We start from the raw sequence: 18,937 nt of genomic DNA, 5'->3' as shown, positions 1-18,937 counted from the left end.
TGTACACCAACATTCATAGCAGTATTATTCACAATAGCCAAAAAGTGAAAGCAACCCAAGTGCCCACTGATGGATGAACGGATAAACAAAATGTGTTATATACATACAATGGCATATTATTCAATCTTAAAAGGGGAAGACTTGAAATACGCTACAACATGGATGAACCTTGAGAACGTTATGGTAAGTAAAATACGCCAGTCACAAAAGGACAAATGTTGTATGATTCCACATACGTATATACCTAGAGTGGTCAAAATCATAGAAACTGAAAGCAGAATGGTGGTTGCCAGAAGCTGAGAGGAGTGGAAAATGGGGACTAACTGTTTAATGGGTATAGACTTTAACTGCTGCACGATGAAAAGAGGTATGGAGATGGGTGATGGTAATGGTTGTATAATAATGGGAATGTACTTAATACCACAGAAATGTACACTTAAAAATGATCAAAAAGGTAAATTTTATGTTGTATATATTTTCCTACAATAAAAAAGAAAGCAAGCTTAAAAAGGACTTGAGAAAAAGTTACAAACATGGACAACAGGCAAAGACCCAACAAACAAATACTAAAAGTCTCCAAAGAAGCAAGTCAATGCAAGGGAACAAACAAATGCTCAGATCTATAACTCCAGAAAACTTTCCTGTCGGGGGTGGGGAAGAAAGCACTCGAATATTGTAAGAGCATAATATTTATTAGAAGGCCGGGCACGGTGGCTCACACCAATCCCAGCACTTTGGAAGGCCGAGGCGGGTGGATCACGAGGTCAGGAGATCAAGACCATCTTGGCTAACACGGTGAAACCCCGTCTCTACGAAAAATACAAAAAATTAGCTGGGCGTGGTGACGGGCGCCTGTAGTCCCAGCTACTTGGGAGGCTGAGGCAGGAGAATGGCGTGAACCCGGGAGGCAGAGCTTGCAGTGAGCCGAGATAGCGCCACTGCAGTCCGGCCTGGGTGAAAGAGCAAGACTCCATCTCAAAAAAAAAAAAAAAAAGAAAAGAAAAAAAATATATTTATTAGAAAAGACTGGTCAAACTACTGGTCTTAAAAAAAAAAAAACTTTTAGCATCTAAGCAAAAAGAGCACATGACTTACAATGAAGAAATTCAGATTATCAGACTTTTCAACAGCAACACTTCATGACTGAAGAAAACAGAGTAACATATTTCAGATGCTGAAGGAAAGAAATTTGTGCCAAGGATTTGTTATCCAGCAAAACTAACCTTCAACTATAAGGGTACAACTGTTATCACTATGTAAGAATTCAGAGAGTCCTTTCAGAGGAATCTACCAAAAGCTGAGCTTCAGATAACCAACATCACCAAAGACACATCAACATAAGGAGTGGTGGTGAGCATTAAATATAGAAATGAGGGTTAAAATGAATTATGAGGTATCCTAAACCTATCAATGTCCTTGAGAACCAGAACTCTCAACATAGAAGAAAGGAGATGCACATTTATTACAGAGGTTAGATTTTAAAAACCTTTATCCTGAATTTGAATAGGAAATATATATGAACTCATGAGGGTTCTAGCTCTGTCCTTTGAAAAGTCCTAGAACAATGGCCAATATAGAAAACTGCAAGCATCTCTTACACCAGACTGTGGTCTTGAAATACTATATTCTACTAAAAGAAACCAGGGCTTCTTGAAGAAATGGCTAATTACACTGGGTGCAGTGGCTCACACCTGTAATTCCAGCACTTTGGGAGGCTGAAGTGGGCAGATCACTTCTGGCCAGGAGTTCCAGACCAGCCTGGTCAACATGGTGAAACCCCATCTCTACTAAAAAACAAAAATTAGCTGGGCATGGTGGTACATGCCTGTAATCCTAGCTACTCAGGAGGCTGAGGCACAAGAATCCCTTGAACCCAGGAGGTGGGGGTTGCAGTGAGCTGAGATCAGCCACTGCACTCCAACCTGGGCAACAGAGCAAGACTTTGACTCAAAAAAAAAAAAAAAAAAAAGAAAAGAAAAGAAAGAAAAGAAAAAAGAAATGGTTAATTACAGGTCTGACACAGGAAATACACAGATGAGCCTGAAACATCTCAGAACTGTCAAGTAAGCTATCAAAGATTACTAGTGCTGTCAAGAAGACCAACAAGCAGACACGAAGAAAACCCCACTGACTAAAGATGAAACAACATGAGCTTCAATAAGAATAAAAACTGCAATGGATTTGAAACCAACCAAATAAAATTAAATCCATGAACTAACAATATTTTTTAAAACACTGGTCATCAATTGAGGATAAGCGACAGCCAAGTCATTATCTTCATTACTAATTTTATAATGAATGAAAATAATGAAATAATTGGTGTTTATATCAAAATCATTATCGAAAATAATGAAAACAAAATAATGGAATTCGTTTTGCAACCCCAAAAGACAGAGGTGTAGGCATTAAGCCTCAATAGATGCAACATCAAAAAAGGGCACAAAGCAGACACGGTGTGCCTCCCAATGAAAGAATGCAAAACCACCTGTAAGTCTTGCCAAAGGATCAGGCTTGAGACTGATCAAGCCTTTGGATTCATCTGCCAAACTGAAGGAAATACAGAAAGGAACTTCAATCATCAGGAGTATGCAATAGCAAAATGCAGTTTGAGGGAAACACAACAGGCCAAACAGCCCAGGTTCCATGGATCAGTGTTTCACTACTAGCCCCTCTAAGGAGTCATTTTAAACATTTTTCTCACATCATCCCTCCTCCCATAAAATTTTAATGCCATAGATACAGTGTTATATCTCTTCATGTACTGGGGCCTTTGGAAGGTCACAAACCATTGTAATGCATAAGGTTTTTTTTGGCCCTAAAGAACTAATTTTTGCACCCATGTGGGTGATATTGCCCTCATCCCCCATTACACATGCCATAATATAAAGAAAAGAAAGGAATAGGGGAAGGCCTATAAGTTAAGAGACTTTAAAAACCCAAGTTTTATATGAGCAAGTTTAAACCCTAACATCTAGAGATGAATACTGGGTGACTAAGCCATAAAGAAACACAAGGAAGGAAATAATATAAAAGTCAGGATAAAATGTGGAGAAGAGAAGGGCAGTGGCTGAGATGGGCATACGGAAGAGCTTCTGGGGTGCCTGTCAAAGTTCTACTTTTTGATCTAGGTAGTGATTACAAAGCTATGTCTACAAAGTACTAAACTTAAGCTACACAATTTCTGGTGTGGTTTTCTATATCTGTAATTTTTCACAATCAAAAGGTTAAAATTCACTTCAGGAGGCCCAAGGCAGAAGAATCACTTGCACCCAGGAATTCAAGACCAGTCTGGTCAACAGAGCAAGACCTCATCTCTACAAAAAATTTTTAAAAATTCGCCAGGCGTGGTGGTGCATGCCTGCAGTTCCAGCTACTAGGGAGGATAAGGTGGAAGGATCCCTGGAGCCCAGGGGTTCAAGGCTGCAGTAAACTCTGATCACATCACTGCACTCCAGCCTAAGCAACAGAGCAAGACTCCGTTAAAAAAAAATTAAAAAGAATAAAATTTAGTACACCATCTGTTTAAATGTCTTGACAAAGTAAAGTGAAATGACTATAGTCACTGGTATCAACTTGACTTCTGAATATATTTTGTCCTTTGAATAGCCTTCCAAAATATACAAATTTGGACTTCATCTCTAGACTTTTTAAATAATTCCTATCTTGGGTAAAGAGCGCTATAACTTTCATAAGACCTACATCTAATTCTTCTTATGAAGGTAACATTTCTTCCCTCAGTATAAAGAGTAAAATTAAAAATTCTAGTCCTTACGTTTAGGTATTCTCTTCAGAACTAAGATTACTTTGTTAGTTTAGTCAACGTACCATATCAATAAAATAGAATATAAAACTAAACATGGGGAAAAACTCACTAGACATGAACTTTGGAAATAAAGAAAAAACTGAGCAGTTTTACATACTATATTATATTCTAAACATAAAACATTTACAAGTATTAAGTCTACGTACAAAAATTTAAGGGTACAAACTTGAAATTGGTCTTTAAAAAGCATGCCTTTTTGAAAATAAAAATTCATTCTTTCTTATCTTCTTTTTAAAGCATTCAATTAGGTGCTGATATTTAGAAATTATAGAAAAATGAATATTTACCTAAAAAAGTGTTTTTTAAAAACTAGCATGGAGTTAGTTCTCCATGTTTCACATATTTAAGTAGTAATAAAACCACATTAAGTCACATACATAAAGATGGAAATTTCAGAGTAAAAATTCTAATGTTTTATTTAAGTGAATAACTTACCCAATTTGATATCTCCATCTAAGGTAAAGAGAATGTTGCCAGCCTTCAGATCTCTGTGGATGATCTTATTATCATGTAAGTAGTTCAATGCATCTAAAGTCTGCTTGCAAACTACTTGTATTTGGGACTCAGTTAATGGTCTTTCAAGTTCTATAAGGAGAAAGTAAAAAAAAAAAATCTGCTTTTTATACAGTGAAAACATATTAGCAGGCTATATACCTTTCTGTATATATCATCACTGTCAAAGATCATATGCAGGGAATTTATTTTAAAAGAACTATATCTACAAAGATCACATTCTTGACACACTCAACATTTCATTTTAGAATTTTACTATAATTATCCAAGAATATAAAAACATACTTGAGTTGATTTAACTTACTGAACTTTACTCAATACTTATATATTTGAATATATTTATATATGGTTGAAATTCTTTCATCTTATCAAGTATAATTTAAGATATGAACATAAAGAACAGAAAGGTATTTACCAAGCATCACAGCATCTACTGCTCCACCTGCACAAAATTCAATGAGGATCTGCATGCAAAAAAAAAAAAAAGCGTGTGTCTAAAACTACATGGAGTTTTGAGTTTCAGTATTTTTTCTTCAGCTTAGCAAAAAAGATAAAGAAATAGCTATCAAATAATCTGGTTATGGAAACGATATACTAAACGAAGATTTTGTCAAAAGAGTTACAAATCTCAGACAATATGCATTTGATAAAGCCCACTGTGAAAGCATGGGCATTTTTGTTAATTGCCATGTTTACTGTCCCTGCTTCTCTACAACTACCAGGTACAGAACTTTTTCATTTGGTATTGTACTGCACAGCTATTTGGTCACCAATGAAAGATTTTATTACTTATATTTTTAAGGCAACTTGTGTTTTAAGTGAACAAATATACATTTGTTTTTTTAAACTGTATTAAATAGGATTTTTAAACTGTATTAAATAGGAATAAATCCTGAAAATATTTATACAGAGACTTCTTTTAGAAAAAAAAAAAAAAAAACATAAGAAATACCCACAAAAGCTTCAGATCCGAGCTCAATTATTACCTGCTGATAGGTGCTTATCTTGACTTCCCTGGTAAGACATAACACCATGTACCTTTCCTTCTTAACCCTTACCACAGTTGTAATTTTATATTTATTGTGATTATTTGATTAATTAACATTTATGTCTCCCACTAAACTTCCCCTCACAGTTGTCTAAATTTTTATTGTGCAATAGTCCCAAGTAAAGGTCTTATCTGTTTATTAACTAGTCTAGGGGTTCATTTGCATTATAATCTTTGGAAACATTCTGCCACAGCCCTGAACAATAATTTCAGAAAACACCACATTAATAATAACTATAATTTTAAAAAATAACATATTTTTAATTAATTAGGTAGCTTCCTGCCTTTTTTCCCTCAGCATAATGCTTTATTTTTTTTTACAAGTGCTTGCCAATTAGAAATTGTTTTCAAATTCATTACATTATTCAGAAAATAATTTGGGAGGTAGATCATTACTCATCCTACAGATGAGTAAACAGACTCATAAAAGTTAACTGACTCCCAGCGTGAGCGACGCAGAAGACGGTGATTTCTGCATTTCCATCTGAGGTACCGGGTTCATCTCACTAGGGAGTGCCAGACAGTGGGCGCAGGCCAGTGGGTGCGCGCACCCTGCGCGAGCCGAAGCAGGGCGAGGCATTGCCTCACCTGGGAAGCGCAAGGGGTCAGGGAGTTCCCTTTCCGAGTCAAAGAAAGGGGTGACGGACGCACCTGGAAAACTCGGGTCACTCCCACCCGAATATTGCGCGTTTCAGACCGGCTTAAAAAACGGCGCACCACAAGACTATATCCCACACCTGGCTCGGAGGGTCCTACGCCCTCGGAATCTCACTGATTGCTAGCACAGCAGTCTGAGATCAAACTGCAAGGCGGCAGCGAGGCTGGGGGAGGGGCGCCCCCCATTGCCCAGGCTTGCTTAGGTAAACAAAGCAGCCGGGAAGCTCGAACTGGGTGGAGCCCACCACAGCTCAAGGAGGCCTGCCTGCCTCTGTAGGCTCCACCTCTGGGGGCAGGGCACAGACAAACAAAAAGACAGCAGTAACCTCTGCAGACTTAAATGTCCCTGTCTGACAGCTTTGAAGAGAGCAGTGGTTCTCCCAGCACGCAGCTGGAGATCTGAGAACGGGCAGACTGCCTCCTCAAGTGGGTCCCTGACCCCTGACCCCCGAGCAGCCTAACTGGGAGGCACCCCCCAGCAGGGGCACACTGACACCTCACACGGCAGGGTATTCCAACAGACCTGCAGCTGAGGGTCCTGTCTGTTAGAAGGAAAACTAACAAACAGAAAGGACATCCACACCGAAAACCCATCTGTACATCACCATCATCAAAGACCAAAAGTAGATAAAACCACAAAGATGGGGAAAAAACAGAACAGAAAAACAGGAAACTCTAAAATGCAGAGTGCCTCTCCTCCTCCAAAGGAACGCAGTTCCTCACCAGCAACGGAACAAAGCTGGATGGAGAATGATTTTGACGAGCTGAGAGAAGAAGGCTTCAGACGATCAAATTACTCTGAGCTACGGGAGGACATTCAAACCAAAGGCAAAGAAGTTGAAAACTTTGAAAAAAATTTAGAAGAATGTATAACTAGAATAACCAATACAGAGAAGTGCTTAAAGGAGCTGATGGAGCTGAAAACCAAGGCTCGAGAACTACGTGAAGAATGCAGAAGCCTCAGGAGCCGATGCGATCAACTGGAAGAAAGGGTATCAGCAATGGAAGATGAAATGAATGAAACGAAGCGAGAAGGGAAGTCTAGAGAAAAAAGAATAAAAAGAAATGAGCAAAGCCTCCAAGAAATATGGGACTATGTGAAAAGACCAAATCTACGTCTGATTGGTGTACCTGAAAGTGATGCGCAGAATGAAACCAAGTTGGAAAACACTCTGCAGGATATTATCCAGGAGAACTTCCCCAATCTAGCAAGGCAGGCCAACGTTCAGATTCAGGAAATACAGAGAACACCACAAAGATACTCCTCGAGAAGAGCAACTCCAAGACACATAATTGTCAGATTCACCAAAGTTGAAATGAAGGAAAAAATGTTAAGGGCAGCCAGACAGAAAGGTCGGGTTACCCTCAAAGGGAAGCCCATCAGACTAACAGCGGATCTCTCGGCAGAAACCCTACAAGCCAGAAGAGAGTGGGGGCCAATATTCAACATTCTTAAAGAAAAGAATTTTCAACCCAGAATTTCATATCCAGCCAAACTAAGCTTCATAAGTGAAGGAGAAATAAAATACTTTACAGACAAGCAAATGCTGACCAATTTTGTCACCACCAGGCCTGCCCTAAAAGAGCTCCTGAAGGAAGCGCTAAACATGGAAAGGAACAACCGGTACCAGCCGCTGCAAAATCATGCCAAAATGTAAAGACCATCAAGACTAGGAAGAAACTGCATCAACTAACGAGCAAAATCACCAGCTAACATCATAATGACAGGATCAAATTCACACATAACAATATTAACTTTAAATGTAAATGGACTAAATTCTCCAATTAAAAGACACAGACTGGCAAGTTGGATAAAGAGTCAAGACCCATCAGTGTGCTGTATTCAGGAAACCCATCTCATGTGCAGAGACACACATAGGCTCAAAATAAGAGGATGGAGGAAGATCTACCAAGCAAATGGAAAACAAAAAAAGGCAGGGGTTGCAATCCTAGTCTCTGATAAAACAGACTTTAAACCAACAAAGATCAAAAGAGACAAAGAAGGCCATTACATAATGGTAAAGGGATCAATTCAACAAGAGGAGCTAACTATCCTAAATATTTATGCACCCAATACAGGAGCACCCAGATTCATAAAGCAAGTCCTGAGTGACCTACAAAGAGACTTAGACTCCCACACATTAATAATGGGAGACTTTAACACCCCACTGTCAACATTAGACAGATCAACGAGACAGAAAGTCAACAAGGATACCCAGGAATTGAACTCAGCTCTGCACCAAGCGGACCTAATAGACATCTACAGAACTCTCCACCCCAAATCAACAGAATATACATTTTTTTCAGCACCACACCACACCTATTCCAAAATTGACCACATAGTTGGAAGTAAAGCTCTCCTCAGCAAATGTAAAAGAACAGAAATTATAACAAACTATCTCTCAGACCACAGTGCAATCAAACTAGAACTCAGGATTAAGAATCTCACTCAAAGCCGCTCAACTACATGGAAACTGAACAACCTGCTCCTGAATGACTGCTGGGTACATAAGGAAATGAAGGCAGAAATAAAGATGTTCTTTGAAACCAACGAGAACAAAGACACAACATACCAGAATCTCTGGGACGCATTCAAAGCAGTGTGCAGAGGGAAATTTATAGCACTAAATGCCCACAAGAGAAAGCAGGAAAGATCCAAAATTGACACCCTAACATCACAATTAAAAGAACTAGAAAAGCAAGAGCAAACACATTCAAAAGCTAGCAGAAGGCAAGAAATAACTAAAATCAGAGCAGAACTGAAGGAAATAGAGACACAAAAAACCCTTCAAAAAATTAATGAATCCAGGAGCTGGTTTTTTGAAAGGATCAACAAAATTGATAGACCGCTAGCAAGACTAATAAAGAAAAAAAGAGAGAAGAATCAAATAGACACAATAAAAAATGATAAAGGGGATATCACCACCGATCCCACAGAAATACAAACTACCATCAGAGAATACTACAAACACCTCTACGCAAATAAACTAGAAAATCTAGAAGAAATGGATACATTCCTCGACACATACACTCTCCCAAGACTAAACCAGGAAGAAGTTGAATCTCTGAATAGACCAATAACAGGAGCTGAAATTGTGGCAATAATCAATAGTTTACCAACCAAAAAGAGTCCAGGACCAGATGGATTCACAGCCGAATTCTACCAGAGGTACAAGGAGGAACTGGTACCATTCCTTCTGAAACTATTCCAATCAATAGAAAAAGAGGGAATCCTCCCTAACTCATTTTATGAGGCCAGCATCATTCTGATACCAAAGCCTGGCAGAGATACAACCAAAAAAGAGAATTTTAGACCAATATCCTTGATGAACATTGATGCAAAAATCCTCAATAAAATACTGGCAAACCGAATCCAGCAGCACATCAAAAAGCTTATCCACCATGATCAAGTGGGCTTCATCCCTGGGATGCAAGGCTGGTTCAACATACGCAAATCAATAAATGTAATCCAGCATATAAACAGAGCCAAAGACAAAAACCACATGATTATCTCAATAGATGCAGAAAAAGCCTTTGACAAAATTCAACAACCCTTCATGCTAAAAACTCTCAATAAATTAGGTATTGATGGGACATATTTCAAAATAATAAGAGCTATCTATGACAAACCCACAGCCAATATCATACTGAATGGGCAAAAACTGGAAGCATTCCCTTTGAAAACTGGCACAAGACAGGGATGCCCTCTCTCACCGCTCCTATTCAACATAGTGTTGGAAGTTCTGGCCAGGGCAATCAGGCAGGAGAAGGAAATAAAGGGTATTCAATTAGGAAAAGAGGAAGTCAAATTGTCCCTGTTTGCAGACGACATGATTGTTTATCTAGAAAACCCCATTGTCTCAGCCCAAAATCTCCTTAAGCTGATAAGCAACTTCAGCAAAGTCTCAGGATACAAAATCAATGTACAAAAATCACAAGCATTCTTATACACCAACAACAGACAAACAGAGAGCCAAATCATGAGTGAACTCCCATTCACAATTGCTTCAAAGAGAATAAAATACCTAGGAATCCAACTTACAAGGGATGTGAAGCACCTCTTCAAGGAGAACTACAAACCACTGCTCAAGGAAATAAAAGAGGATACAAACAAATGGAAGAACATTCCTTGCTCATGGGTAGGAAGAATCAATATCGTGAAAATGGCCATACTGCCCAAGGTAATTTACAGATTCAATGCCATCCCCATCAAGCTACCAATGACTTTCTTCACAGAATTGGAAAAAACTACTTTAAAGTTCATATGGAACCAAAAGAGAGCCCGCATCGCCAAGTCAATCCTAAGCCAAAAGAACAAAGCTGGAGGCATCACACTACCTGACTTCAAACTATACTACAAGGCTACAGTAACCAAAACAGCATGGTACTGGTACCAAAACAGAAATATAGATCAATGGAACAGAACAGAGCCCTCAGAAATAACGCCGCTTACCTACAACTATCTGATCTTTGACAAACCTGAGAAAAACAAGCAATGGGGAAAGGATTCCCTATTTAATAAATGGTGCTGGGAAAACTGGCTAGCCATATGTAGAAAGCTGAAACTGGATCCCTTCCTTACAACTTATACAAAAATCAATTCAAGATGGATTAAAGATTTAAACGTTAGACCTAAAACCATAAAAACCCTAGAAGAAAACCTAGGCATTACCATTCAGGACATAGGCGTGGGCAAGGACTTCATGTCCAAAACACCAAAAGCAATGGCAACAAAAGCCAAAATTGACAAATGGGATCTAATTAAACTAAAGAGCTTCTGCACAGCAAAAGAAACTACCATCAGAGTGAATAGGCAACCTACAACATGGGAGAAAATTTTCGCAACCTACTCATCTGACAAAGGGCTAATATCCAGAATCTACAGTGAACTCAAACAAATTTACAAGAAAAAAACAAACAACCCCATCAAAAAGTGGGCGAAGGACATGAACAGGCACTTCTCAAAAGAAGACATTTATGCAGCCAAAAAACACATGAAAAAATGCTCATCATCACTGGCCATCAGAGAAATGCAAATCAAAACCACTATGAGATATCATCTCACACCAGTTAGAATGGCAATCATTCAAAAGTCAGGAAACAACAGGTGCTGGAGAGGATGTGGAGAAATAGGAACACTTTTACACTGTTGGTGGGACTGTAAACTAGTTCAACCATTGTGGAAGTCAGTGTGGCGATTCCTCAGGGATCTAGAACTAGAAATACCATTTGACCCAGCCATCCCATTACTGGGTATATACCCAAATGACTATAAATCATGCTGCTATAAAGACACATGCACACGTATGTTTATTGCGGCATTATTCACAATAGCAAAGACTTGGAACCAACCCAAATGTCCAACAATGATAGACTGGATTAAGAAAATGTGGCACATATACACCATGGAATACTATGCAGCCATAAAAAATGATGAGTTCATATCCTTTGTAGGGACATGGATGAAATTGGAAACCATCATTCTCAGTAAACTATCGCAAGAACAAAAAACCAAACACCGCATATTCTCACTCATAGGTGGGAATTGAACAATGAGATCACATGGACACAGGAAGGGGAATACCATACTCTGGGGACTGTGGTGGGGAGGGGGGAGGGGGGAGGGATAGCATTGGGAGATATACCTAATGCTAGATGACGAGTTAGTGGGTGCAGCGCACCAGCATGGCACATGTATACATATGTAACTAACCTGCACAATGTGCACATGTACCCTAAAACTTAAAGTATAATAAAAAATAAAAAATAAAAAATAATTAAAAAAAATAAAAGTTAACTGACTTATCCAAGTTCCGTAAGTGGCAGCACTAGGATAAAAAAATATAGACCTTTAGGCATCCAGTCGGGTATTCCTTATACTACTTACTCTTCTCTCTCATAAAACTTTGCTTCTTCCTTCAGGAAGAAAGACTGAAGCTGCATTTTAAAAAGTCCTCTTGATTAAACTAATGTTGGTACAGAACAAGTGATTGACAGATTATTATAATGAATATGAAAGTTTTATTTCTATATCTACTTGTACCTTAATATTTTCTGAAAATGAATAAAATTTATACATACAGCTTTAGCCATCACATCATGCACTAAAGTTGAACCTGATAATACGATAAATATTTAACATTTCTAGTATTTTACAGTTTATTACAAGATTTACAAAAAGTTTAGGATAAAAAATTATAAACAATTTCTAAGAGAAACTTTTAAAACTTTTAAATGATTAAATTTAAATTATAAACAAGGACATCTAATTTCATATTTTAGGAAATTTATTATTCTTAACCAAATTTTTCCACCTGGATCCAATGTCAAACAATCATGATGAAACTGTACAATCTGAAACATAAATCTGAACATCTGTTGAAGCTGAGAATAACTTTGTTATTACTCTCTTATCAGCAGATCAACTCTCATTCAAGTGACACAAGTAACTAAATAGAAGAGATAAGACATAAAATAGGTTTTAATAATTCATAAACATCTCTTTAGGACAATTAACTCATTTTGGCTACTCCTTTAGATCAACAGAAAATACTTACCCAAAGATTGTTCTCATAATAGAAGGCATCTAGAAGCTTGACTATATTTGGGTGATCACAAGATGCTAATATATCAATCTCTACCATGTAATCTTCAAGTTCTTCTTCAGATTTAGTGTCAATCACTTTTGCAGCAGCTAAAACACTGGTCTCTTTATTCTGGGCCTGAAAATGAAAGTATCAGAAGTGTCACATTTCAAATGCATCATTTTCTAATTTTTTATTATTTTAATAGATTTTAAGTTTTAATTCATATTTAATTCATATTTACGTTTAGGCTGTCTTTTAAAAATAGTGTGTCAAGAGAATGAGAAGACAAGCCGCAGACTGAGAAAATATTTGCAAGACACATATTTGATAAAGGAAAGTTTTAGGTTCGCAGCAAAATTGCGTGGAAAGTACAGAAAGTTCCCTCGTGCTCCATGCATAACCACCCCCCCATCAACACTGCACACCAGAGTCATACATCTGTTGCTATGATGAACCTACATTAACACATCATTATCACCCAAGTCCAAAGTTTACATTACAGTTTGCTCTTGCATCTATGGGTTTCAACAAATGTATAATGACATGTAGCCCTCGTTATAATATCATACAGAATAGTTTCACTGCCCTAAAAATCCTCTGTGCTCTGCCTACTCATCCCCTCCTTCCTCCAACCCCTGGCAACCACTGATCTTTTTACTGCATCCATAGTTTTGCTTTCGCTTTTTCTGGAATGTCATATACTTGGAATCAGAGTATGTATAGACCTTTCTGTTTAGCTTCTTTCACTTAGTAATATGTATTTACAGTTCCTTAATGTTTTCATGGCGTAATAACTCATTTCTTTTTAGCACTGAATAATATTCTATTGTCTAGTTATACCACAGTTTATCCATTGACTTACTTAAGGATATGTTGGTTGTTTCCAAGTTTTGGCAATTATGGATAAAGCTTCTATAAACATGTATGTGCGGGTCTCTGTGTAGACATGTTTTTCAACTCATTTGGGTAATAAACAAGGAGTACAACTGCTGGATCATATCGTAAGAGTATGTTTAGTTTTTTAAGAAACTGCCAAACTGTCGGCCGGGCACGGTGGCTCACGCCTGTAATTCCAGAACTTTGGGAGGCCGAGGCAGGCGGATCACGAAGTCAGGAGATCGAGACCATCCTGACTAACATGGTGAAACCCCGTCTCTACTAAAAATACAAAAAATTAGCCAGGCGTGGTGGCGGGCACCTGTAGTCCTAGCTACTCGGGAGGCTGAGGCAGGAGAATGGTGTGAACCTGGGAGGTGGAGCTTGCAGTGAGCCGAAATTGCGCCACTGCACTCCAGTCTGGGTGACAGAGCAAGACTCTGTCTCAAAAAAAAAAAAAAAAAAAAGAAACTGCCACACTGTCTTCCAAAATGGCTGAAAGAGTCTGCATACACACCAGCAACGAATGAGTTCCTGTTGCTCCACATCCTCACCAGCATTTGGGGTTGCCAGCAAGCATGGGTTTCACCAGTCTAACAGCTACATAGTAGTACTTGTATCTTTTCAATTTACAATTCCCTGATGACATATGATGTTGGGCATCTTTTCATATACTTATTTGTCAAATCTTTGGTGAGATGTCTGTTCAAATCTTTTGACCATTTTTTAACTGGGCTGTTCACTTTCTAATTGTTAAGTTTTAGGAGTTATTTGCATATTCTGGATAACTTTCCTTTATCAAATATGTGTCTTGCAAATATTTTCTCAGTCTGTGGCTTGTCTTCTCATTCTCTTGACACACTATTTTTAAAAGACAGCCTAAACATAAATATGAATTAATGCATGCTATGGCTATGCACTGTGCTAAGGGCTTCATATACACAGGGGACAGCATTTCAAATCACAGCCTCTGGTGGGTCAGACTGCTGGATTTAAATTCTGGTTTTGCCACTTATTAGCTGTGTTGCTTGGGGCAATTTACAAAATCCCTCTTTTAGTCTCCTCATCAGTAAAAATTATCTACATCTCACAAGTTCATGAGAATTAAGATAACATATATCTGCCAAGTAAAAAAAAAACACATATAAACATTTAATATACTATCTGGCATATATAGAAGGATTCAAAAATGTTAGCTGTAATTACTATTACTATTTAATCTTCACAACAACCCCATGATATATTATTACCTCTACTTTAAAGGAGGATATAAATGAGCTTTGAGGGGTTAAAAGGCTTTCCCAGGTCATGTAGCTAGTAAGAAGCAGAAACAGAATTTAAATCCAGGTCTGTTTCCAAAGCCCTTTCTGCTGGAGGCTGAAACCCATTTATGCCGAAGGTTGCAAATTTTTGTGTGTGAAATTAACCCATTTATGCTACAGGTTGCAAATTTTTTTTGTGAAAAATCAGACCTTGGCAATTACCTTGGGCAGTAGGATATAAATAACCCCCACAAGCTTAGCGTTCCATTAATGGAACACTAGGCATAATCATTACCCGTGAAGGGTGGCAGAATACACCACTTCAAACATGCCACTCTGACATAAGGATCACTTTGAGTTTGAAAGGCACTTGAAAAATAGCAGATGCAAGAAGGGCATTCTAATCTTCCACCTTTTCTTCCTGAAACTAGGAGATGAAAATGTTCCTGTAAAAGACGTCTTCTCTGTCCCAGGAGAAAAGAAACATTCTTTGATAGGGAGTCACAGTCAAGAGAATTGTGTACAAACAGACCTTGTTAAATTAAACATCTTCCTTTAGCCTCCCCATATAACATATCTACTTTTCTACAATCGCCTCTCTTCTTTCAACCTAACACAAAAGTATGTAGGTTTTGCCATTTCTCTATGACTTCATTTTCTTTTGAGGGCTCCCATGTCACATAAAACTTATATTAAATGTCTATGCTTTTCTCCTCTACTCTATCTCGTGTCAGTTTAATTCTCGGGCCCAGCAGGGACGCTAAGAGGATGGAGGCAAAGTTTTGCCTCCTCTATGCCCTTTCCAGTCTCCCCATATTTCTATCATTTGGTCATTTTTCCTTGTTCTTAGTACTTTAACTTTCTCGTTTTCCTTCTTTGGTTAACTTCTCACCATCATTTATTATAAATGAAAGGTTTCCAAATATGTAGTAGATACTAGGATCATTTTTAACGTTAGGAATCAGATCTTAAAATGCTAACTAGGTTGTTTTTATAAGACATTTCACTATGATGTATGTTAACATCACTTCAGCAAAACTCCACTTATTACATTAAAAACAGATACTAAATTTTTTTAAGTTAATAAATGTTTCAATAAATAAATGTCTAAATCTCACTTTTAAGAATTTATCAGAAGGAGATAATTTCATAAAATAAAACTCATGCACATACAAAAATACTCATCAAAGCACCATTTGCAATAGCGAAAAAGTGAATCAGCCTAAATGTCACTTAATAGGAACCTGCTTAAATCATGCAGTACAGTTCTACAATGAAAAATGATGCAGCAACTAAAATTAATTGACTGATGTCCTGGAGATTTTAAAGATGTATCTTTTATACTTGTGAATGGGCTGGCATGAAGGAAGAAAAATAACTCACACTAGATAACCTCTAAAATTCCTCACAGTAACAAATTCTGTCATATATTGATTATACCAACAATGATATCATTTGGTTTAATATAAATAATAAAAGTTACATTAAAAGAATAGTGCCTCAAATTATTGCTTGAAAATAACATGATTACTCATCAGGATCTAGTTCTAAAAAACTTTAAAAAAACAAAACTGAAATAAATATTTACAAGTGTGTGACACTATTCTCTACACTAATATAACTGGGACATAAAGTATTTTTTAAAAAGAGCTTATCTACCTAATATCTAAAGGCATAAAAACTCTTCACATAGGCCAGGCGTGGTGGCTCATGCCTGTAATCCCAGCACTTTGGGAGGCCAAGGCGGGCGGATCACAAGGTCAGGAGTTCAAGACCAGCCTGGCCAACATGGTGAAACCCCATTCCTACTAAAAATACAAAATTAACCAGGCATGGTGGCGGATGCCTGTAATCCCAACTACTTGGGAGGCTGAGGCAGCAGAATTGCTTGAACCCAGGAGATGGAGGTTGCAGTGAGCCGAGATAGTGCCATTGCACTCCAGCCTGGGCAACAGACCAAGACTCTGTCTCGGGAAAAACAAAAACAAAAACAAAACTCTTCACATAAAGGCTTAATGAAATAACTAAACCCGGGGTTCCCCAACCACGGGGCCACAAACCAGTACCAGTCCACGGCCTGTTAGGAACCAGGCCGCATAGCAGGAGATGAGCAGCAGGCAAGTAAGCAAAGCTTCATCTGTATTCAGAGCCACTCCCCATTGCTCACAATACCACCTGAGCTCTGTCTCCTGTCAGAGGAGCAGCAGCATTAGCTTCTCAGAGGAGCATGAACTCTATCGTGAACTGTGAACCCTATTGTGAACCGCGTATGTGAGGGATCTAGGTTGTGTGCTCCTTATGAGAATCTAACGCCTGATGATCTGTCACTGTCTCCCATCAGCCCAAGATGGGAACATTTAGTTGCAGGAAAACAAGCTCAGAGCTCCCACTAATTCTATATTATGGTGAGTTGTGTAATTATTTCATTATATATTACAATGTAGTAATAATACAAACAAAGTATACAATAAACATAACACACTTGAATTATCCCCAAAACATCCCCGCATCCAGTCTGTGGAAAAGTTGTCTTCCATGAAACCAGTCCCTGATGCCAAAGAGGATGGGCACCACTGAACTAAACAAACGTTAAAAACAAAAATGGAATAACAAATCCCAATCTTAATTTTAAAATATAACTTCTGTTGATAAAAAGATTTCAAATATCAGTCATGATTACCTAAAATCACTGTTTTTATTTTCATGAATCATCAATAGAGCTTGGCCACATTACATAAACAAATGAGGGATACTGGGAAACATAAGTTGTCTGAATGTTCCATACTGGTTTCATATTCTAAAAAAATTACACCCTCATATTACTCTTGTTTGAACAGAAGGTATTCCCTGGGTGGTGAGTACAGGAATAATTTTTAAATCTTCATTTATTTTCTTTCTATATTTTTACATTTTCTAACATTATATAGTATTTCATAGGGAAGAATATATTTTAATAAAATTTTTAGCTGGAAACTGAAAGACCAGCACAGAAAACAGAGATGATTTCAGTCCCACAGAGGTGTTAGTCAATCAAAGGCAAACAAACAAACAAACAAAAAATATGTAAGATAAATACAAAAGGAATCTAAAAAACAAGGAATAAAAAGAAAAAATAATCACTGGGACTGATTCTATCAATCTGGTTGATTTCATCTCAAGGCTGAGGTACTCTTCCCCCCACCAAAAGAAGAAGAGCCTAATTGTCCAGTGTGTAAGAACATTTAACCATAAAATGTAAAAACTAAACAACCCAAATTGTTCACGAACAACTCAAAATGTTCATGAACATCCACTACAAGGCACTGGTCCAAGCTGCAGAAAACACAAAGACAAACAACACCCCAGCGAAATGTGATCTAGAAAAGAAACGTAATACAGCCGTCCCCTCTATCCCCAGGGAATACATCCCAAGACCCCCAGAGGATGCTGGAAACCTTGGATAGTACTAAACCCTATGTATACTATGTTTTTTCCTTGCATACATACTTATGATAAAGTTTCATTTATAAATTAGGCACGGTAAGAGACTAACAACAATAATAATAAAATAGAACAATTGTAACAATATACTATCATAAAAATTATGTGAATGATGTCTCTCAATACATCTTACTGTACTGTACTCACCTATTTTCAGACTGCAGGTAAATAAAACCATGGAAAGTGAAACCTCGGATAAGGGGGAACTACTGCATAAAAATCTATTAAAAATCTTGGTCAAATCTTGACCAAAAGAGTTGATCTGCTGAAATCCATTCATTCTTCCAACAAATACTTACTGAGTGCCTTCTATATGTTAGGTTACTGTTCTAGATGCTGACAATGTGCAAATATGCAAAATCTCTCTGTGCTGGGGTACTTACAATTTTGGGGAGTGGACAGTCAACAAATAAATCAGTATATTAGCAATTAGTACTGTGGGAAAAAGTAAACTAATAAGAAAGATGAGGAGGCTGAGCGCGGTGGCTCATGCCTGGAATCCCAGCACTTTGGAAGGACGAGGTGGGCAGATCACTTGGGCCCAAGAGTTCGAGACCAGCATGGACAAATGGCGAAATACTGTCTCTACCAAAAAATACAAAAATTAGCACAGTGTGGTGGTGCACGCCTGTAATCCCAGCTACTCAGGAGGCTCAGGCACAAGAATCACTTGAACCCAGGAGGGAGAGGT

The 18,937-nt window shown here is 37.9% G+C and overlaps 1 protein-coding gene across 4 annotated transcripts in view; it reads right to left on the bottom strand.

Moving 5' to 3' along the window:
• SLK (STE20 like kinase) overlaps positions 1–18,937 on the bottom strand; it is a 67,809-nt gene that overhangs the window by 31,790 nt on the left and 17,082 nt on the right. For 3 of the 4 annotated variants that reach the window (XR_010146714.1, XM_508017.7, XM_001137318.6), the window contains exons 2-4: positions 12,599–12,763; positions 4,752–4,800; positions 4,259–4,408 (exon numbers count right to left, since the gene is read on the bottom strand). Coding sequence is in view for 2 of the 4 variants with exons in the window: in XM_508017.7 (XP_508017.3) it covers positions 4,259–4,408; positions 4,752–4,800; positions 12,599–12,763 (364 nt within the window). In the remaining 2 variants the exon portion in view is untranslated. The remainder of the gene's footprint in view (positions 1–4,258; positions 4,409–4,751; positions 4,801–12,598; positions 12,764–18,937) is intronic. The other variant, XM_063781157.1, reaches the window with a different exon arrangement.

This window comes from Pan troglodytes, chromosome 8 (genome assembly GCF_028858775.2).
Source record: "Pan troglodytes isolate AG18354 chromosome 8, NHGRI_mPanTro3-v2.0_pri, whole genome shotgun sequence".
NCBI lineage: Eukaryota > Metazoa > Chordata > Mammalia > Primates > Hominidae > Pan > Pan troglodytes.
Note: the sequence above shows the minus strand (reverse complement) of the source record. Positions and strands in the feature narration are given on the sequence as shown.